The following is a 14,867-nucleotide window of genomic DNA, read 5'->3' as shown; positions in this document are numbered from 1 at the left end:
AAAAAGCCCCACCCAGGTGCTACAGAGTCTGGCTTTGTCTTTGGTAGGTAAACATTGGAAGCAAATTCTGGCACTATGTGGGCTTCTCAGACTTGGGGAACACATTGGCTGCTCAAGAAGGAGAAACAGTAGGGAACAAAAAGAAACAGAGAGCCCTTGGACTGCTTTGAGGACACATGGGATCAGAGGTTCTTGTCCCTCCCAACCCCTCTCTTTCCACAAGCAGGGGGCTGAGGGGCTCAGACTTGATTCTAGCTTGACCACAGCTTGACTCAGAGGTCCTGGTCAAGCTCATTCCCCTCTCTCAGCTCCTGCATCCTCTTCTACAAGACCAAGATGAGGAAGGAATTTCTGCGATTGTTGCACCTAACAGCAAAGAAAAGAGAAGAAAAAAAACCCAAGAAAACCCAGTACCGGTAGTGCTGCAGGTGAATGCCTTGGAGCTGTTAACTGGGGCGCTCTGTGGCATCAGTAATAACAGTTGTTGTTTATCATTGTTATTACTCTGTTCACATTATGAAATTAAGTGACACACATGACACACATAGTGTAACGGTTGGGAACTGGCCCCTGGAATCCAATGTGTCTCCAGCTCTGGAGTGGATAAGGCATATCCTAACCACATCCCCTTGGCCAGCTGATATTGGCTGAAAACATCTCACAGGTGCCCCTTCTCTAGAGAATTGCCCTTGAACAATGGGAGCCCCTTGTCACAGGGACAGCACCCTCTTTACCTCTTCAGCTCAGGAATAGACCTTGGCCATTCCCCACCTCAGCCTCGCAAAGTGCTGGGATTACAGGTGTGAGCCACCACACCCAGGCCTGGCATCTCGTTCTAATTCTCACCTAAACCAAGTCGGATCTCACCTAAACCAAGCTGGATCTCACCTCAACCAAGCTGGATCTCACCTCACGGCCTTTGCACCTGCTCCTACCCTGCCTGGAATGCTTTTTCTGCATGTCCTTCCAGGGCTGGCTCTTTTTTTTTTTTTCCATTCTGCTCACAGCTAAATGCCACCTCCTCAGGAAGGTCCTCACTGATTTCTTACCAGCCAAAGCAGCCCGTTCAGTTGCCTACTTTCAAATCACCAGGTTTTCACTCTCTGCCCAGCACCCTGAACCACCTAATATTTTTCACGCTTGTGTGTTTGTTTAGAGTCTGTGAGTGCGACAAAAAGCAGTGGCCTCCTCCTTCTTGGCTTCTCTGTATCCCCAGCCACTAGGATGGTGTCTGGCACATATTCCAGCCTCAGTAAACATTTGTTGACTAAAGCAAGACTTTTAAAAAAAATTTAACTTTTATTTTAGTTCAGAAGGACGTGTGCAGGTTTGTTATTAATATATAGGTAAACTTGTGTCATGGGGGTTTGTTGTACAGATTAGATCATCCCCCCAGGTATTAAGCCTAGTACCTAGTAGTTATTTTTCCTGATCGTCTCCCTCCTCCTTGTCCTCCCACCCTCCACCCTCTGATAGCCTTTAGTGTGTGTTGTTCCCCTCTATGTGTCCATGTGTTCTCATCATTTAGCTTCCACTTATAAGTGAAGACATGTGGTATTTGGTTTTCTCTTCCTGTGTTAGTTTGCAAAGGACAATGGCCTCTAGCTCCATTCATGTTCCTGCCAAGAACATTATCTCATTCTTTTTTATGGCTGTATAGTATTCCATGGTGTATATGTACCACATTCTCTTTATCCAATCTGCCATTGATGGGCATTTCGATTGATTCCATGTCTTTGCTATTGTGAATAGTGCTGCAATGAACATACATGTGCATGCATCTTCATAATAGAATGATTTATATTCCTTTGGGTACATACCCAGTAATGAGATTGCTGGGTCGAGTGGTATTTCTGTTTTTAGGTCTTTGAGGAATCGCCACACTGTCTTCCACAATGGATGAACTAATTTACACTTCCAGCAACAATGTCTAAGTGTTCCTTTTTCTCCCAGCATGTGTAATTTTTTGACTTTTTAATAATAGTCATTCTGACTGGTGTGAGGCTGTATTTCATTGTGGTTTTGATTTGTATTTCTCTAATGATCAGTGATGTTGAGCGTTTTTTCATATGATTGTTGACCATATGTATTTTAAGGTAACACACTTAATTGAGTACCTATGACCCTGTTTGCCTCTTTGCCCACCCTTCCCTTCCCTCTTCCATCAGGGACACTGCTTCAGGCCATGCACAATTCCAGGGCACGTTCACACAGTGACAACATGAATTGCTGCGGAGGGGGCAAGATTTCTAGGGTGCACAACCTATACAAATGCAGTGAGGGCTCTGCTGTTGTCTTCCCCTTTTCATTCATTCATTCAATACATATTTATTGAGGCTGGGGCTTGGTGGCTCATGCCTATACTTCCAGCACTTTGGGAGGCCAAGGAGGGAGGATAACATGAGCCCAGGAGTTCAAAACCAGCCTGGGCAACATAGTGAGACCCTATCTCTACAAAAAATACAAAAATTAGCCAGACATGGTGGTGCACACCTGTGGTCCCAGTTACTTGGGAGGCTGAGGTGGGAGAGTTGCTTGAGTCCAGGAGATGGAGGCTGTAGTGAGCTGCAGTGAGCTACAACTGCACCACTGTACTCCAGCATAGGTGAGAGCAAGACTCTGTTTCTAAAAAAAAAGAAAAAAAATTACTGGGCATGTACTATATGCCATGTAGGTGGTGGAGACATAGCAGGAGATCAGACAAACACTTCCCTGTCTGTGTGGCAAATATTAAACTTGCAATAAACTTGCAAAGACAAATAAAGATGAAATTTATAGAGATGTCAAAAATAAACATGTAATTGCAAGTCACATTCATTTCTCTTTCTCTGCTATTCCTGCTCTCGCCTTCCCTCTTCTGCTTCTCCTCTCTCCGTCACAGACACCCCCAACGTCCTTCTGCAGTCACTGACAGATACCCCTGGTTCCTTCCTGTCTTCCTCCTCCCCAGTGTGTTACAGCTGATTTGTACAGCCCGGGACAGGCCAATGGTTAAATATCTAGGGATTTCATCAGCCTGATTGGTAAACTGTTGGTAGCTTAAAATTAGAGATGCTATGAGTATTTGCACCAGAGAAATAGGCCAACACTACAAGGCAGGATTTTTGGGTATTGTTTTTCAGAAATCTTGGCTTTTCACCACAACACTGCTCTCCCATCAGCTTCCAGCAAATGTTGCATTTTTCAGATATATCCTAATTCTTTCATAGATATTCAGTCTCTACTCCACCTCTGGCCAAGCCTTTCCTGGTGGTAGGAAACTGGGGACTTGAGTCCTGTGTTGTACCGTGAGGGTAGAGAAAAGAAAAGCATGAAACGGAGAATCAAAAGAAAAGCAATATAGGAAGGAAAGAGAAAGAACAGAGAAGTGGGAAGATAGTGGAGGTTAGAAACTAGGACCGGAAGACATGGGGACAAGCCGATGCCCACTGCACAACGTCCTCACAGGTAGCTGGGCCATTTCCCCATCTGGGGTACAGAGGTGGCCAGGGAGCCCATGAGAAATGAGGAAACTGCCTTCCCAAACTACTGGAGAAAGAGGGTGGGGGTGGCGATCCACATAGCTGGGCTCAGGAGGAAAGAGGGCTGGGATTCTGGACGGGGAAACCTAGGGTCAAGATGCCACAGTTTCTAACTATGGAGGGCCTGGGGGCCTGGACTCCTGGGTCTGAGAGAGGGAGGCCTGCGGCCTGGACTCTTGGGTCTGAGTGAGGAGGGACTGGGGGCCTGGACTCCTGGGTCTGAGGGAGGAGGGACTGGGGGTCTGGACTCCTGGGTCTGAGGGAGGAGAGCCTGGGGGTCTGGACTCCTGGGTCTGAGGGAGGAGGGGCTGTGGGCTTGGACTCCTGGGTCTGAGGGAGGAGGGGCTGAGGGTCTGGACTCCTGGGTCTGAGGGAGGAGGGGCTGGGGGTCTGGACCCCTGGGTCTGAAAGGAGGAGGGGCTGAGGGGCTGGGGGTCCTGGACCCTCCATCTGAGGGAGGAGGGGCTGGGGGCCTGGACCCAAAGGTCTGAGGCAGAAAGGGGGTCCCTGATAGGCCACTGGGGCCGTTGAGACTTGGGGTGGGGCCCAGGCCTCCATTTAGCAAGGCCTTCCCCTCCCCACCCTTTTCTGGGCTGGCTGCTTAAGGGCTGGTATAAAGGACTTGTTTCCTGCTGAAAAAGCAGAAAGAGATTACCAGCCACAGACAGGTCATGAGCCCGGTGTTACTGCTGGCCCTCCTGGGGGTCACCTTCCCACTGCCAGGTGAGTGATGACCCCAGCCTGGAGGAGATTCCCTGGAGGCCAGGCAAGGGAACCCTGCTGAGATGGATTTGCTCTTGCCACTCCAGGAGTGCAGGCGCTGTTCTGCCAGTTGGGGACAATTCAGGATGTGTGGAATGTGTCCGACCTGCCCCTGCAATGGACCCCTAAGAACACCAGCTGCGACAGCGGCTTGGGGTGCCAGGACACGTTGATACTCATTGAGAGCGGTGAGAAGGCCCGGGGGTGCAGAGACCCCGCCCTGCCCTTCGGTCCCTCGATCCCTGTGCAGGGACTCGGGAGCCACCCCTCCGGGGTGAGCGACTCCTAGGGTCCCGGTGATCCCCTTTCCAGCCTCTCAGCCTACGCCATGTAGCAGCGTCTCCCTCCAGGACCCTGGAGGCCTGACCTCCATCCTCGCTTGCCTCCCTCTCTCGGTCCAGGACCCCAAGTGAGCGTGGTGCTCTCCAAGGGCTGCACGAAGGCCAAGGACCAGGAGCCCCGCGTCACTGAGCACCGGATGGGCCCCGGCCTCTCCCTGGTCTCCTACACCTTCGTGTGCCGCCAGAAGGACTTCTGTAACAACCTCGTTACCTCCGCCCCGCTTTGGGCCCCGCAGCCCCCAGCAGGTGCCTGCGGGAGGGTCGGGAGGAGAGGGAGGGGCTGCCAGGAGGGGTTCGGCTGAGCACAGCGGGGCTGTTATGGAGTCCCTCCCGCCCTCGCTCCCTATCCCGACCCTCGCTCGCTCCATCCTTCCCCTGATGCTCCCTGGCCGCCCCGCCCCCCTCCCTTTCCATCCCTCCCCGCTCACTCCCGATCCCTCCCACCGACCTCGGCCACCCGGGAATCCCCGCACCCCTCCTCTTCTAAGAGCAAACAGGACGGATTTCTGATATGAAATCACCATTAACTGGGTCATCCTGCATTCCTTTTTTATTCTGTTGCGTTTAGTTCAAGAAGTTCTCCTGCAGGGTTTTTGCTATTTTCTCTTCCTAAGGGAGACTGAACTGTAACTTTCCACTTTCCTTGTCTGGTGTTATAAAGAGTCTAGGGAGCTGTTTTGCGCTTCTTTTATTGGAACAGCTTGTGAGCACAGAAGTCTCCTGTTCTGGGAGGTTTAGTAGCACTTGCAGGTGAAGGCACTGGCTCGTTCCAGGGCACCCCCTCGTTCTCTTGACCAGTGAGTCTGCTTCTGTGTCTCCCCTCGGAAGGCCAGACTTTGTTGAAAGGTTCAGACTTGACCATGTCTGAGTCTACATTTGGCCTCAGCAGGCCCCTCCTCCACCCTGCCCACCCCCCACCCCCACTTGCCCCCCAAGACACCCCCTTTTTTTTTTGAGAAAGAGTCTCGCTGTGTCGACCAGGCTGGAGTGCAGCATTGCAATCTCGGCTCACTGCAACCTCCGACTCCTGGGTTCAAGCGATTCTCCTGCCTCAGCCTCCCAAGTAGCTGGAACTAGAGGAGCCTGCCACCATGCCCAGCTAATTTTTGTATTTTTAGTAGAGACAGGGTTTCACTATGTTGGCCAGGCTGGCCTTGAAATCCTGACCTTGTGATCTGCCTGCCTCGGCCTCCCAAAGTGCTGGGATTACAGGTGTGAGCCACCACACCCAGCCAAGACCACTTTCTGTACCCAGCCCTGGGTGCCTCTACCCAGACCTCCTGATCGCTCTGCCTTCCTCTTTCACGGGTTATGCTTCTTTATTTTCCCACATCCAGATCCCATGGTGGGAGCTGCAGAAGGCCTCTTTGGGAAGGCTGAGCAGTTTGACTCCTGAGGCCAGCAAAAGTGGGGTACGGAGAAGGTATCTGATCAAATCCAGTGCCCTCTCACTGCCCCCTCACTCTGTCTGTCACTTCCCTAGACCCAGGATCCTTGAAGTGCCCAGTCTGCTTGTCTATGGAAGGCTGTCTGGAGGGGACAACGGAAGAGATCTGCCCCAAGGGGACCACACACTGTTATAATGGCCTCCTCAGGCTCAGGGGAGGTAAGCCTGGAACATCGGGGTCCCTGCGGGGACTGAACTGGAAAGTCTGGGGACTGAGATCTTACTCTTTGGGGAGTGAGGGTGAGCTGAGGCACGGCATGAGACCCGGAGGAGGGTGAGCCTAGCTTCCTGGAGCTATGCCTGCCTCTGACGGTTGGGTGGTCCTTGAGGCAGCATCACTGACTCTCTCTCGCTCCCCCTTTCTGCAGGAGGCATCTTCTCCAATCTGAGAGTCCAGGGATGCATGCCCCAGCCAGATTGCAACCTGCTCAATGGGACGCAGGAAATTGGGCCCGTGGATATGACTGAGAACTGCAATACAAAAGGTGAGTCCCGCCCCTAGGCTGTGCCCTGCACCACAGCCTCGGGGCACGATGACACATGGGGCATCCAGAGCCATCACACCAAAGCCAGCAGGAGGAAGGTCAAGGGTGCACGGTGGGTTGCTTGGCATGTTGCTTTAGGCAACAGTGAGTGCTGGGGCCCCTGCTGGCTCTCAAGCTGCTGAGAGTGACTGGTTGCTTCAATTTCTGTGTCTCCACACCCCTGGCCTTGGGTAACCCTAGGTCTCCCACTTCCCTAGGCCACCGTAGCCTCTCTACCACCCTCACCAGCCCCCACCCCGCCCATGGAGCTGGAGTGCCCCAGCAGCCTTGCCTGCACAGGAGAGAACATCAGAGAGAAAATCAAGGGCACTTCAGGTGTGACAGACAAAGCAAGAGTTAAAGGAGGACACTGAGAGGGTCCCCACTTACCCATTTAGGTGCTGCCATGGAAGAGAATGCCAGGGAATGTCTCCATAAGAAGGGCTCCAAAGCAACAGGAAGCTGTGGTGGGGAGGTGGGGGTCTTATAGGAATCCCAGCTTCCCTCCTAGGAGCAAAGTCTTCCCTGCCCGTGCCTCAGTTTCCTTGTCTGCCCACATCACGCTAACCCTTAGTGCTTAGAAGAGAGAGTTGTGTGAGTTCTGCACACATTCCTCTGTGTATTTGGCTGTTTCTCCCTAGCTAGGCTGGGAGCCCAAGGCCAGGGGCTTGGTATCACTGGCACCACGGTTTCCAGCCTTGGGTAGCTCAGGAACCGGCTCAGGAAGGGTATCAGGAGGTGTTTGCTCAAGTGAGGACATGCAGGGCTCACTTGAGCAAAGCTCCCTCATGAGTCAGACCCTGTTTCTACCTGAAGGGCCTCCAGGACTAGGAGGGGGAGGATGGTCACAGCTTGAGGTGATCAGGGCTGTGGCAAACGGGGATGTGGGGCCTGGGGCAGCTCGGAGGAGGAAGATACTGATGTTGTTGGGGTAGAGAGTCAAGGAGGGCTTTACAGAGGAGGTGGCCTGTGAACTGTGTGTTAAAGATGACCTACAGCTTATTGGTAGAAGAGGAAGAGGACATTGGTGGCAGAGGGAACAGTGTGTAGCAGCTGCATAGGCCTGGAGGTGGGAGTGAGCCTGCTGTTTTCAAGAAGAGTCCCTCACTCCACCTGAGAAGGACTCATCAAGATGAGGGAGTACAGCTGGGATTAGGGGTGATTAGAAGTTTTCCAGGTGGACAAGGTGGGTGTGGGGTCGAAGAGGGAGCTGCTCCAAGCCAAAGGCACAGCAGGTGTGAGGCTGGGGAGGAAATGAACTGGCATGCCTTCAGAATGGATACTGGTGGGGGAGGAAGAGCTAAGTGGGGAACCTGGTGGTCGCTCAAGTACCTGAAAACCCAGGCTGAGGGGTGGACCCTCTCCTGAAGGCAGGGGAGCCGTGGAAGATTGTGGAGCAGGGAGGGCAGGGTCTGAGCCATTTATCTTTCCTTTTGACTGATGCTGGTGTTAAGGATCTGGCCCTGGTCTCTGGGACCAGATGATACCGATAATCCAGAAGATATTGCAGAAACAAATCAGACGCAACACTTGCCACACACACAGCCCACCATAAGCACAGCAGACACCAATGCATCACACCATGCCACATACACACCACACATCACATACAACACACACACTCCCCCATACCCCTGACATACCACATATGGAACACAAATCACACACAGAGCACACAATATGCACAACACACACAAATGCATCACACAACTGCACAATTACTACGTGTACGTGTAGTGTGTATGCCACGTACACACTACACATCAGGCACCACACACACTCTCCCTCTCAACATATCGGACATGCAATACATACCACACACAACACACAATACACACAACACTTCTGGCATGCCACACACACCACATGCAAGCAAAACACAGATACACAGAACACACACCACGCCAAACACACAAAACAAACACATACCACATATATCACACACAGTATGTCTACACATGCACGCACCACACAAACATACCATGAACACACCACACACCCCATACAACCACACCCCCCACATGTATACTACACACTCACACACAGCACACATACCTGCACACATCACCCATGTGCACACACTACACAAACACACCACATAAGACACAGCTATTATGCATAAATCAGTGCTGTTCATAGAGATTCATATTCTGCTTTCAACACTGGAGCCAGATCTTGGAGGCTGTTTTGTCTCCCTGGTGAAGTGCAGTTCAGCAGTTTAGCAGACAGTGAGCATCACAAGACCAGGCATCAGAAACTGGGGGAACAACAAGACGTTGGGGACCAAGTGCAGGAGAGAAGAGGCTTCAGGGTGATGGAACCGCTTATAAGAAGCCACAGCAGTGGGCGGGCTGGGTGCAAGGACGCAGGTTACTAAAAGGGGCCATGACAGCAGCTCTTGTGAGGAACCAAGGGGTCTGGGCAGATAAGGCCCTGGCTGCCCCTAGAGGAGCTGGGCAGCGGTCCCAGTGAGAGAGCAGGGAAGAGCCCGCGTCTGAATCAGGGACACGTGGGTCCCAGGCCCTGCTCTGCTGCTGAAACAGCTTTCCAGCCTCAGCTTCACATGAGGATCAAAAGTGTCCATATCTCATGGAGCCTCTTTCCCTGGATTTGGGGAAGAGGAGGGGATGGTTGCAGACATGGGGCGGAAGCAGATGCAAAGGCCATGATGTGGGTGAGTGCCTGCCAGAAGCACCTGTGCAGAGCAGAGTGCTGGAGGGAGTGGAGTAGGACACGTACATGGAGCGGGGAGGCGGCCGCATCTTATCAGGCCTCCCGGGCCATTGGAATGGCTTAGACTTTTATTCTCCAGAATGGGGGACCTCCTGGAGTCTTCGGAGCAGAGGAGTGACATGAACTGACTTAGGTTTACCCAGCCTCCCTCCTCCTGCTGGTTGGAGAATGGAGCGAGAGGAACAGTGATGGGCGGGTGCAGGGAGACCCCCAGGAGTCAGGTGGGAGCGAAGGGGGACTTGGAAGCAGCAGAGGTGGTGATGTGGGGTTGGGTTTTGAAGATTTTCTGCAGCTCAAGCCAGTAGGATTTCTTGAGGAACTCAACATGGGAGAGAAAGAGCGTGGTCAAGGACAACACCAACGTTTTCAGCTAGGCCGGCAGAAACGAGCCGCCACAGGTATAAGTAGGGGAGATGGGAGTGGGGAGAGAAGGCTGGGAGAAGGGAGCAGGAGCCGTGATTTTGATTTTGTCATCTGTGAAGTATGCAAATGAGCAGCCCTCCAGGGTGGCATCTGTTCTGCAGGTCGCATGTGTTAGTGAAAGCTGGGGGCTCAGTCTAAGAGTCCCTGCGTCATGGGACCGATCCCCCCTGCTCTGTGATGGCCATGAGGGAAGGCCAGGGGCTGTGGTTTCACACTAGAGCCTTGAGGGCCTCGGGGCCAAGGTAGCCAAGGATGGTCTTCAGTACCTGTCTGCCTCCTGCTCCCAACCCCGACCCTGAGGGTCCAGAGTCCCTGGGTTCCCAGCCTACCTCTGCCACTCACAAGCTGTGTGGCATGGGCAGCTACTGAGCAATCCTGCCTCTGTTTCCCTTGTTGCAAATGAGGGTGGGGTGCTGTGGGGAAATGAGGCATCCCAGATAAGCTGAGTTCCCTGGGACCTTAGATGGGTGGATCTGTGGGAAGCAATGACGTCAGTCAGGTGCAGAGGCAGTGCTCAGCGGCAGTGCTCAGCCCACCCTGGCCCTTCGCATCTTTTGTTTGCAACATAGGGCTTTGCAACTGAAAGGTATGAGAAAGGTCTCAGGCTGTCTTCCTTATTATTGAAATGAGGACCTTAAAGCTCAGATGGGGAAGCAGAGATGGGCAGAGGATCAGGAAGAGCTTCCATTGCTCTCACAGCTGAAGCAAGGAACAGCTGTTCCCACAGGGCTGTGAGAGGACGTCCCTGCAGGTGTTCAAGCAGAAACAGGGAACAATGCGGGTGGGGTTTGGACTCCCAAGTCCCTTCTGAATCCGTGGTTGAGAGACTCCATGGCCAGGTCACCTGGAGTGTGACTCAAGAGCATGATCACCTTCCCTAGCCCAGGACGTGGAGGGACAGACATGGTGGGTTCCTGGCTTACACAGACCCTGGGTTTCCTCTCCCCAGATGTTCTGACCTGTCATCGGGGGACCACCTTGAAGACTCAGGAAAACTTGAGTAAAGAACCCACTGAATGGACCACATTTAATACCGAGATGTGCGAGGTGGGGCAGGTGTGTCAGGAGACGCTGCTGCTCGTAGATGTAGGTGTGTGGACTGAGGTAGAAGACGAATACCTGTCCCAAGTCCCTGGCAGCTCCCTCCAGCCCACTGGATTCTTTCCCCTGAATTTCCTGCTCAGCTCCCTTCACATCTGCAATTTTCAATCCAACTCTTCTCTCTGCATCTTGGGTTCCCCTTATGAAAACTGGGGGTGAAGCAGTGGGAATGACAGTGTCTGCCTTTCTGGGTAGGGGTGACCATGTATGCAGTAATCCCTGCCCAGGGTGGAGAACCGTGCCAACACCGAGGAATCTCAGTGGCTTCATACATTCTGGAAATGTTTACCCAGCATTTGTTTTAGGCGCTGCAGATCCAATCCCATCTGTATTCCTGCAGCTTTATATGCCTTGAGAAACAGGAAACAAACAAAAAGCAGCAAAGTATGGGGAGTGGAGATCCCAGCTCTGGAGAGAAATCTGGCAAGGAAAAGGAGATAGGAAAAGTGAGGTGAAGGCTGCAATTTTAAGCTCAGTGCTCAGGGGAGACTCATGGAGAAGGTGACATTTGAGTGAGAACTAGGAGGAGGCAGAGCTTCGGGGAGGACCCAGGCCCCAGCCTCCGTCTTTGCCCCACAGTAAACATGACCCATGCAATTGTGATCAGGGCATTCACCCTCTGCCTGGGGGGTATTGTGAAGGGCAGGGAGTCCAGCTCTGGAGCTCCTGCTGCCCTGGGAGCTGCCCAGTCCCCAGCCCAGCTTTCCCTCTCACCCTCAGGACGCACATCAACCCTGGTGGGGACCAAAAGCTGCAGCGCTGTTGGGGCTCAAAATTCCCAGAAGACCACCATCCACTCAGCCCCTCCTGGGGTGCTTGTGGCCTCCTATACCCACTTCTGCTCCTCGAACCTGTGCAATAGTGCCAACAGCAGCAGCGTCCTGCTGAACTCCCTCTCTCCTCAAGGTATGGGATCCAGGGCTGTGGAGAAATGAGGCCCAGACACACAGAGACTCTGGCCCAAGGTGGGCGGCTGCTCTGAGCACAAAGTCATGTACCCCCACCTTTCCTCTGTTTCCCAGCTGCCCCTGTCCTAGGAGATCGGCAGTGTCCTATCTGTGTGCAGCCCCTTGGAACCTGCTCAAGTGGCTCCCCCCGAATGACCTGCCCCAGGAACGCCACTCATTGTTATGATGGGTACATTCATCTCTCAGGAGGTGAGTGCTGCAAGCAGGGCCCCAAGGATGAAGGCGCTGGTGGCCTGGGCTCCTGGGACTGAGGGAGAAGGGGCTGGGGGCCTGGACTCCTGGGTCTGAGGTGGGAGGGTCTGGGGGCCTGGACTCCTTGGTCTGAGGTGGGAGGGTCTGGGGGCCTGGACTCCTGGGTCTGAGGTAGGAGGGGCCAGGAGTCTGGGCTCCTGGGTTTGAGGGAGGAGGGGCTGGCGGCCTGGACTCCTGGGTTTACGAATTTGGCTGGGCTGTACTCTGTGTCCTTCCTGACTTGGTCTTCTCCCTCTAGGTGGGCTGACCACCAAAATGAGCATTCAGGGCTGCGTGGCCCAACCTTCCAGCTCCTTGTTGAACCATACCAGACAAATCGGGATCTTCTCTGTGCATGAGAAGGGTGATGAGCTGCCTGGTGGGGCTGGGGGCCTGGAGTCTCTCACGTGGTGGATAGGGCTAGCACTGGCCCTAGCGCTGTGGTGGGGGGCGGTTTGCCCTTCCTGCTAACTCCATTTCCCCCACGATTCTTCACCCCTGCTGACCACCACACTGAACCGTCCATGTTCTTGTAACCTAATGGCCTTGGACACCAGATTCTTTCCCCATCCTGTCCATGAATCATCTTCCCCACACACAATCATTCATATCTACTCACCTAATAGCGACACTGGGGAGATCCTGGAGCAGCCGGACCTGCCCTATGGGAGAGGGGACGCTGGAGGAGTAGTTGCATGTATCTGATAATAAAGACCCTGTCCTTTCTCCCAGTGCTGGGATTTCTCCATGTGAGGTGATAGCAGGACACCCAGGGATCTAGCGTGGGGGAGGAGAGGAACCTAATGAGAAAATGACCATCCAAAGCCTGCCCTTTATTGGTCTGGTTCACATTTCCAAACCAGCTTGGATGGTAGCAGAGACTTCAGGGTGCTCCAGCCAAACGTATTTGAGCATCACCATGACCTGGGAGGGGACGATGCACTGAGATGTATGAGGCTTCCAGCCTAGCAGCCAGGGCCCTAGCACAAACAGGGGGCTCGCCCCATCTGAGCAACTGCAGGAGAGGTTAATACAGTCATGCATTGCTTAACGACAGAGATGTGTCGTTAGAAATGTGTCGTTAGGTGATTTTATCGCCATAGGAACATTGTTGAGCGCACTTACGCAAACCCAGATGGTATAGCCCAATACACACCCAGGGTGGACAGTAGAGTTGACTGCTCCTAGGCTACAAGCCTGCAGTGCATGTTATGGTGTGAATACTGCAGGCAATTGTAACACCACGACAAGTATTTGTGTATCTATACACATCTAAACATAGAAAAGGTACAGCATAAATACACTACTGTCATCTCAGGAGACCACTGTTCTACACGCAATTCATCATTGATCCAAACGTTGCTATGTAGCATCTGCCTATCATGGGATAATTAACATAAGGGCTTGAGAAAACTCCAGAAAAAAATGGGTTAGCATTTTCCTAGAGCTGTTACCATTGGGTCTCTCTTACCACCATAGCCCAAAAAGGGCGAGGAGAAGAGCCACTGCTGGAATCTGCAGACAGAGAGAAAGAGAGAGAGAGAGAGAGAGAGAGACATAGACAGAAAGAGAGAGAGAGAGAGCTGGAGAGAGAGCCAGAGACAGAAAGAGAGAGATATTCAGAGAGGGTTGCCTAACAAGAACTCCCATCTCAGGCTGAAAAACGCATCCAGCCCACAATGATATTGGGGAGGGAGGTGGGGAACTAAAATTCCAAAGTGATGTCCTCACTCTGGTCTCCAGTTGAGGTTCCCCATTGACTGAACCCCCTAGAGGCCACAGAAGCAGGAGACTCCACTGGTCCAGCCCCCATAGATCTGCCATTCACAGTAGAGAATAGAGGAGAGGGGAGGGAAGAGGAGAAGAGAGTGAATCTGGAGAAGGAAACAGAACATGTCTAGTACCGTTCACTCCCTTGCCCCTCGGCATCCACCCTTTTCCTTTGTCCAGATGAAAATCAGAGTCCAGGATGGGCTTGGTGGCTCACGCCTGTAATGCCAGCACTTTGGGAAGCTGAGGTGGGAGGATCACTTGAGCCCAGGAGTTTGAGACCAGCCTGGGCAACACAGTGAAACTGCTTCTCTACAAAAAAATACAAAAAAATTAGCCGGGTGTGGTGGTGCGTGCCTGTCTGTGGTCCCAGTACTTTGGGAGGCCGAGGCGGGCAGATCAGGAGGTCAGGAGATTGAGACCATCCTGGCTAATACGGTGAAATCCCATCTCCACTAAAAATACAAAAAATTCGCCGGGTGTGGTGGTGCATGCCTGTAGTCCCAGCTACTCAGAAAGCTGAGTCCAGGAGGTCAAGGCTGCAGTGAGCTAAGACTGCACCAATGCACTCCAGCCTGGGCGACAGAGCGAGACCCTGTCTCAAGGGGGGAAAGAAATCAGAGTCCTCCGTACAGATGACACACAATTCCAGTCCTCCCCTCTGTCACAGTAACAGTGTGTGATGGTGACAGTGATGTCCTCTTCCCATTGTGCTGGGCACCAGTTCTTCACCCACAATGAGAGGAAGATGGGGAGGAGATGGCTTCCAATATAGCTGCTGAGGTCCTGGGGGCGGGGCTGCTGGTGCTCAGAGCTGCTTTCTTCCAGTACATTCCACATTGTCTTCCCACCTCCAACAAATAACACTGGATGTTATTTGTTACCTGCAATGTAACCCAAATCTCGATTCTTATGGAGAGTGAGTCTTGGATGGCCTTGTCTTTAGTGGGTTTCTACAGTTTTCCATGGAACAGGGCCCTGGCCAAGGAAATGTTACCGCCATGAGTTGCCTGCCTTCGAAAATAGCCTCCTTGTCCCAGCCACCC

At 52.8% G+C, this 14,867-nt stretch overlaps 1 protein-coding gene across 2 annotated transcripts; it reads left to right on the top strand.

The window, feature by feature from the left end:
* The first annotated feature begins 4,080 nt into the window (after nucleotides 1-4,080).
* Nucleotides 4,081-12,724, top strand: LOC129019905 (CD177 antigen-like). 2 transcript variants are annotated; one of them, XM_054463437.2, is made up of 10 exons: nucleotides 4,081-4,244; nucleotides 4,331-4,471; nucleotides 4,685-4,870; nucleotides 6,108-6,230; nucleotides 6,440-6,556; nucleotides 9,610-9,726; nucleotides 10,701-10,841; nucleotides 11,573-11,758; nucleotides 11,875-12,009; nucleotides 12,311-12,724. In XM_054463437.2, the coding sequence occupies exons 1-10, from the start codon at nucleotides 4,193-4,195 to the stop codon at nucleotides 12,520-12,522; spliced, it is 1,410 nt and encodes a 469-aa protein (XP_054319412.2). In that variant the 5' UTR covers nucleotides 4,081-4,192; the 3' UTR covers nucleotides 12,523-12,724. The 2 variants fall into 2 exon arrangements, with proteins under 2 accessions (XP_054319412.2, XP_054319413.2); XM_054463438.2 differs by lacking the exon at nucleotides 9,610-9,726 and having other exon boundaries at nucleotides 12,311-12,718.
* The last annotated feature ends 2,143 nt before the right edge of the window (nucleotides 12,725-14,867 follow it).

The sequence above is a fragment of the Pongo pygmaeus genome, chromosome 20, assembly GCF_028885625.2.
Source record: "Pongo pygmaeus isolate AG05252 chromosome 20, NHGRI_mPonPyg2-v2.0_pri, whole genome shotgun sequence".
NCBI lineage: Eukaryota > Metazoa > Chordata > Mammalia > Primates > Hominidae > Pongo > Pongo pygmaeus.
This window is presented reverse-complemented; position numbering and strand designations above follow the sequence as displayed.

Bases quoted from the DNA above. Each gene is read 5' to 3' on its own strand.
- LOC129019905 (XM_054463437.2), top strand. From the start codon at position 4,193: ATGAGCCCGGTGTTACTGCTGGCCCTCCTGGGGGTCACCTTCCCACTG. The intron at 10,842-11,572 runs GTGTGTGGACTG...TCTCACCCTCAG, and splicing joins GCTGCTGCTCGTAGATGTAG to GACGCACATCAACCCTGGTG. The intron at 12,010-12,310 runs GTGAGTGCTGCA...TTCTCCCTCTAG, and splicing joins GTACATTCATCTCTCAGGAG to GTGGGCTGACCACCAAAATG.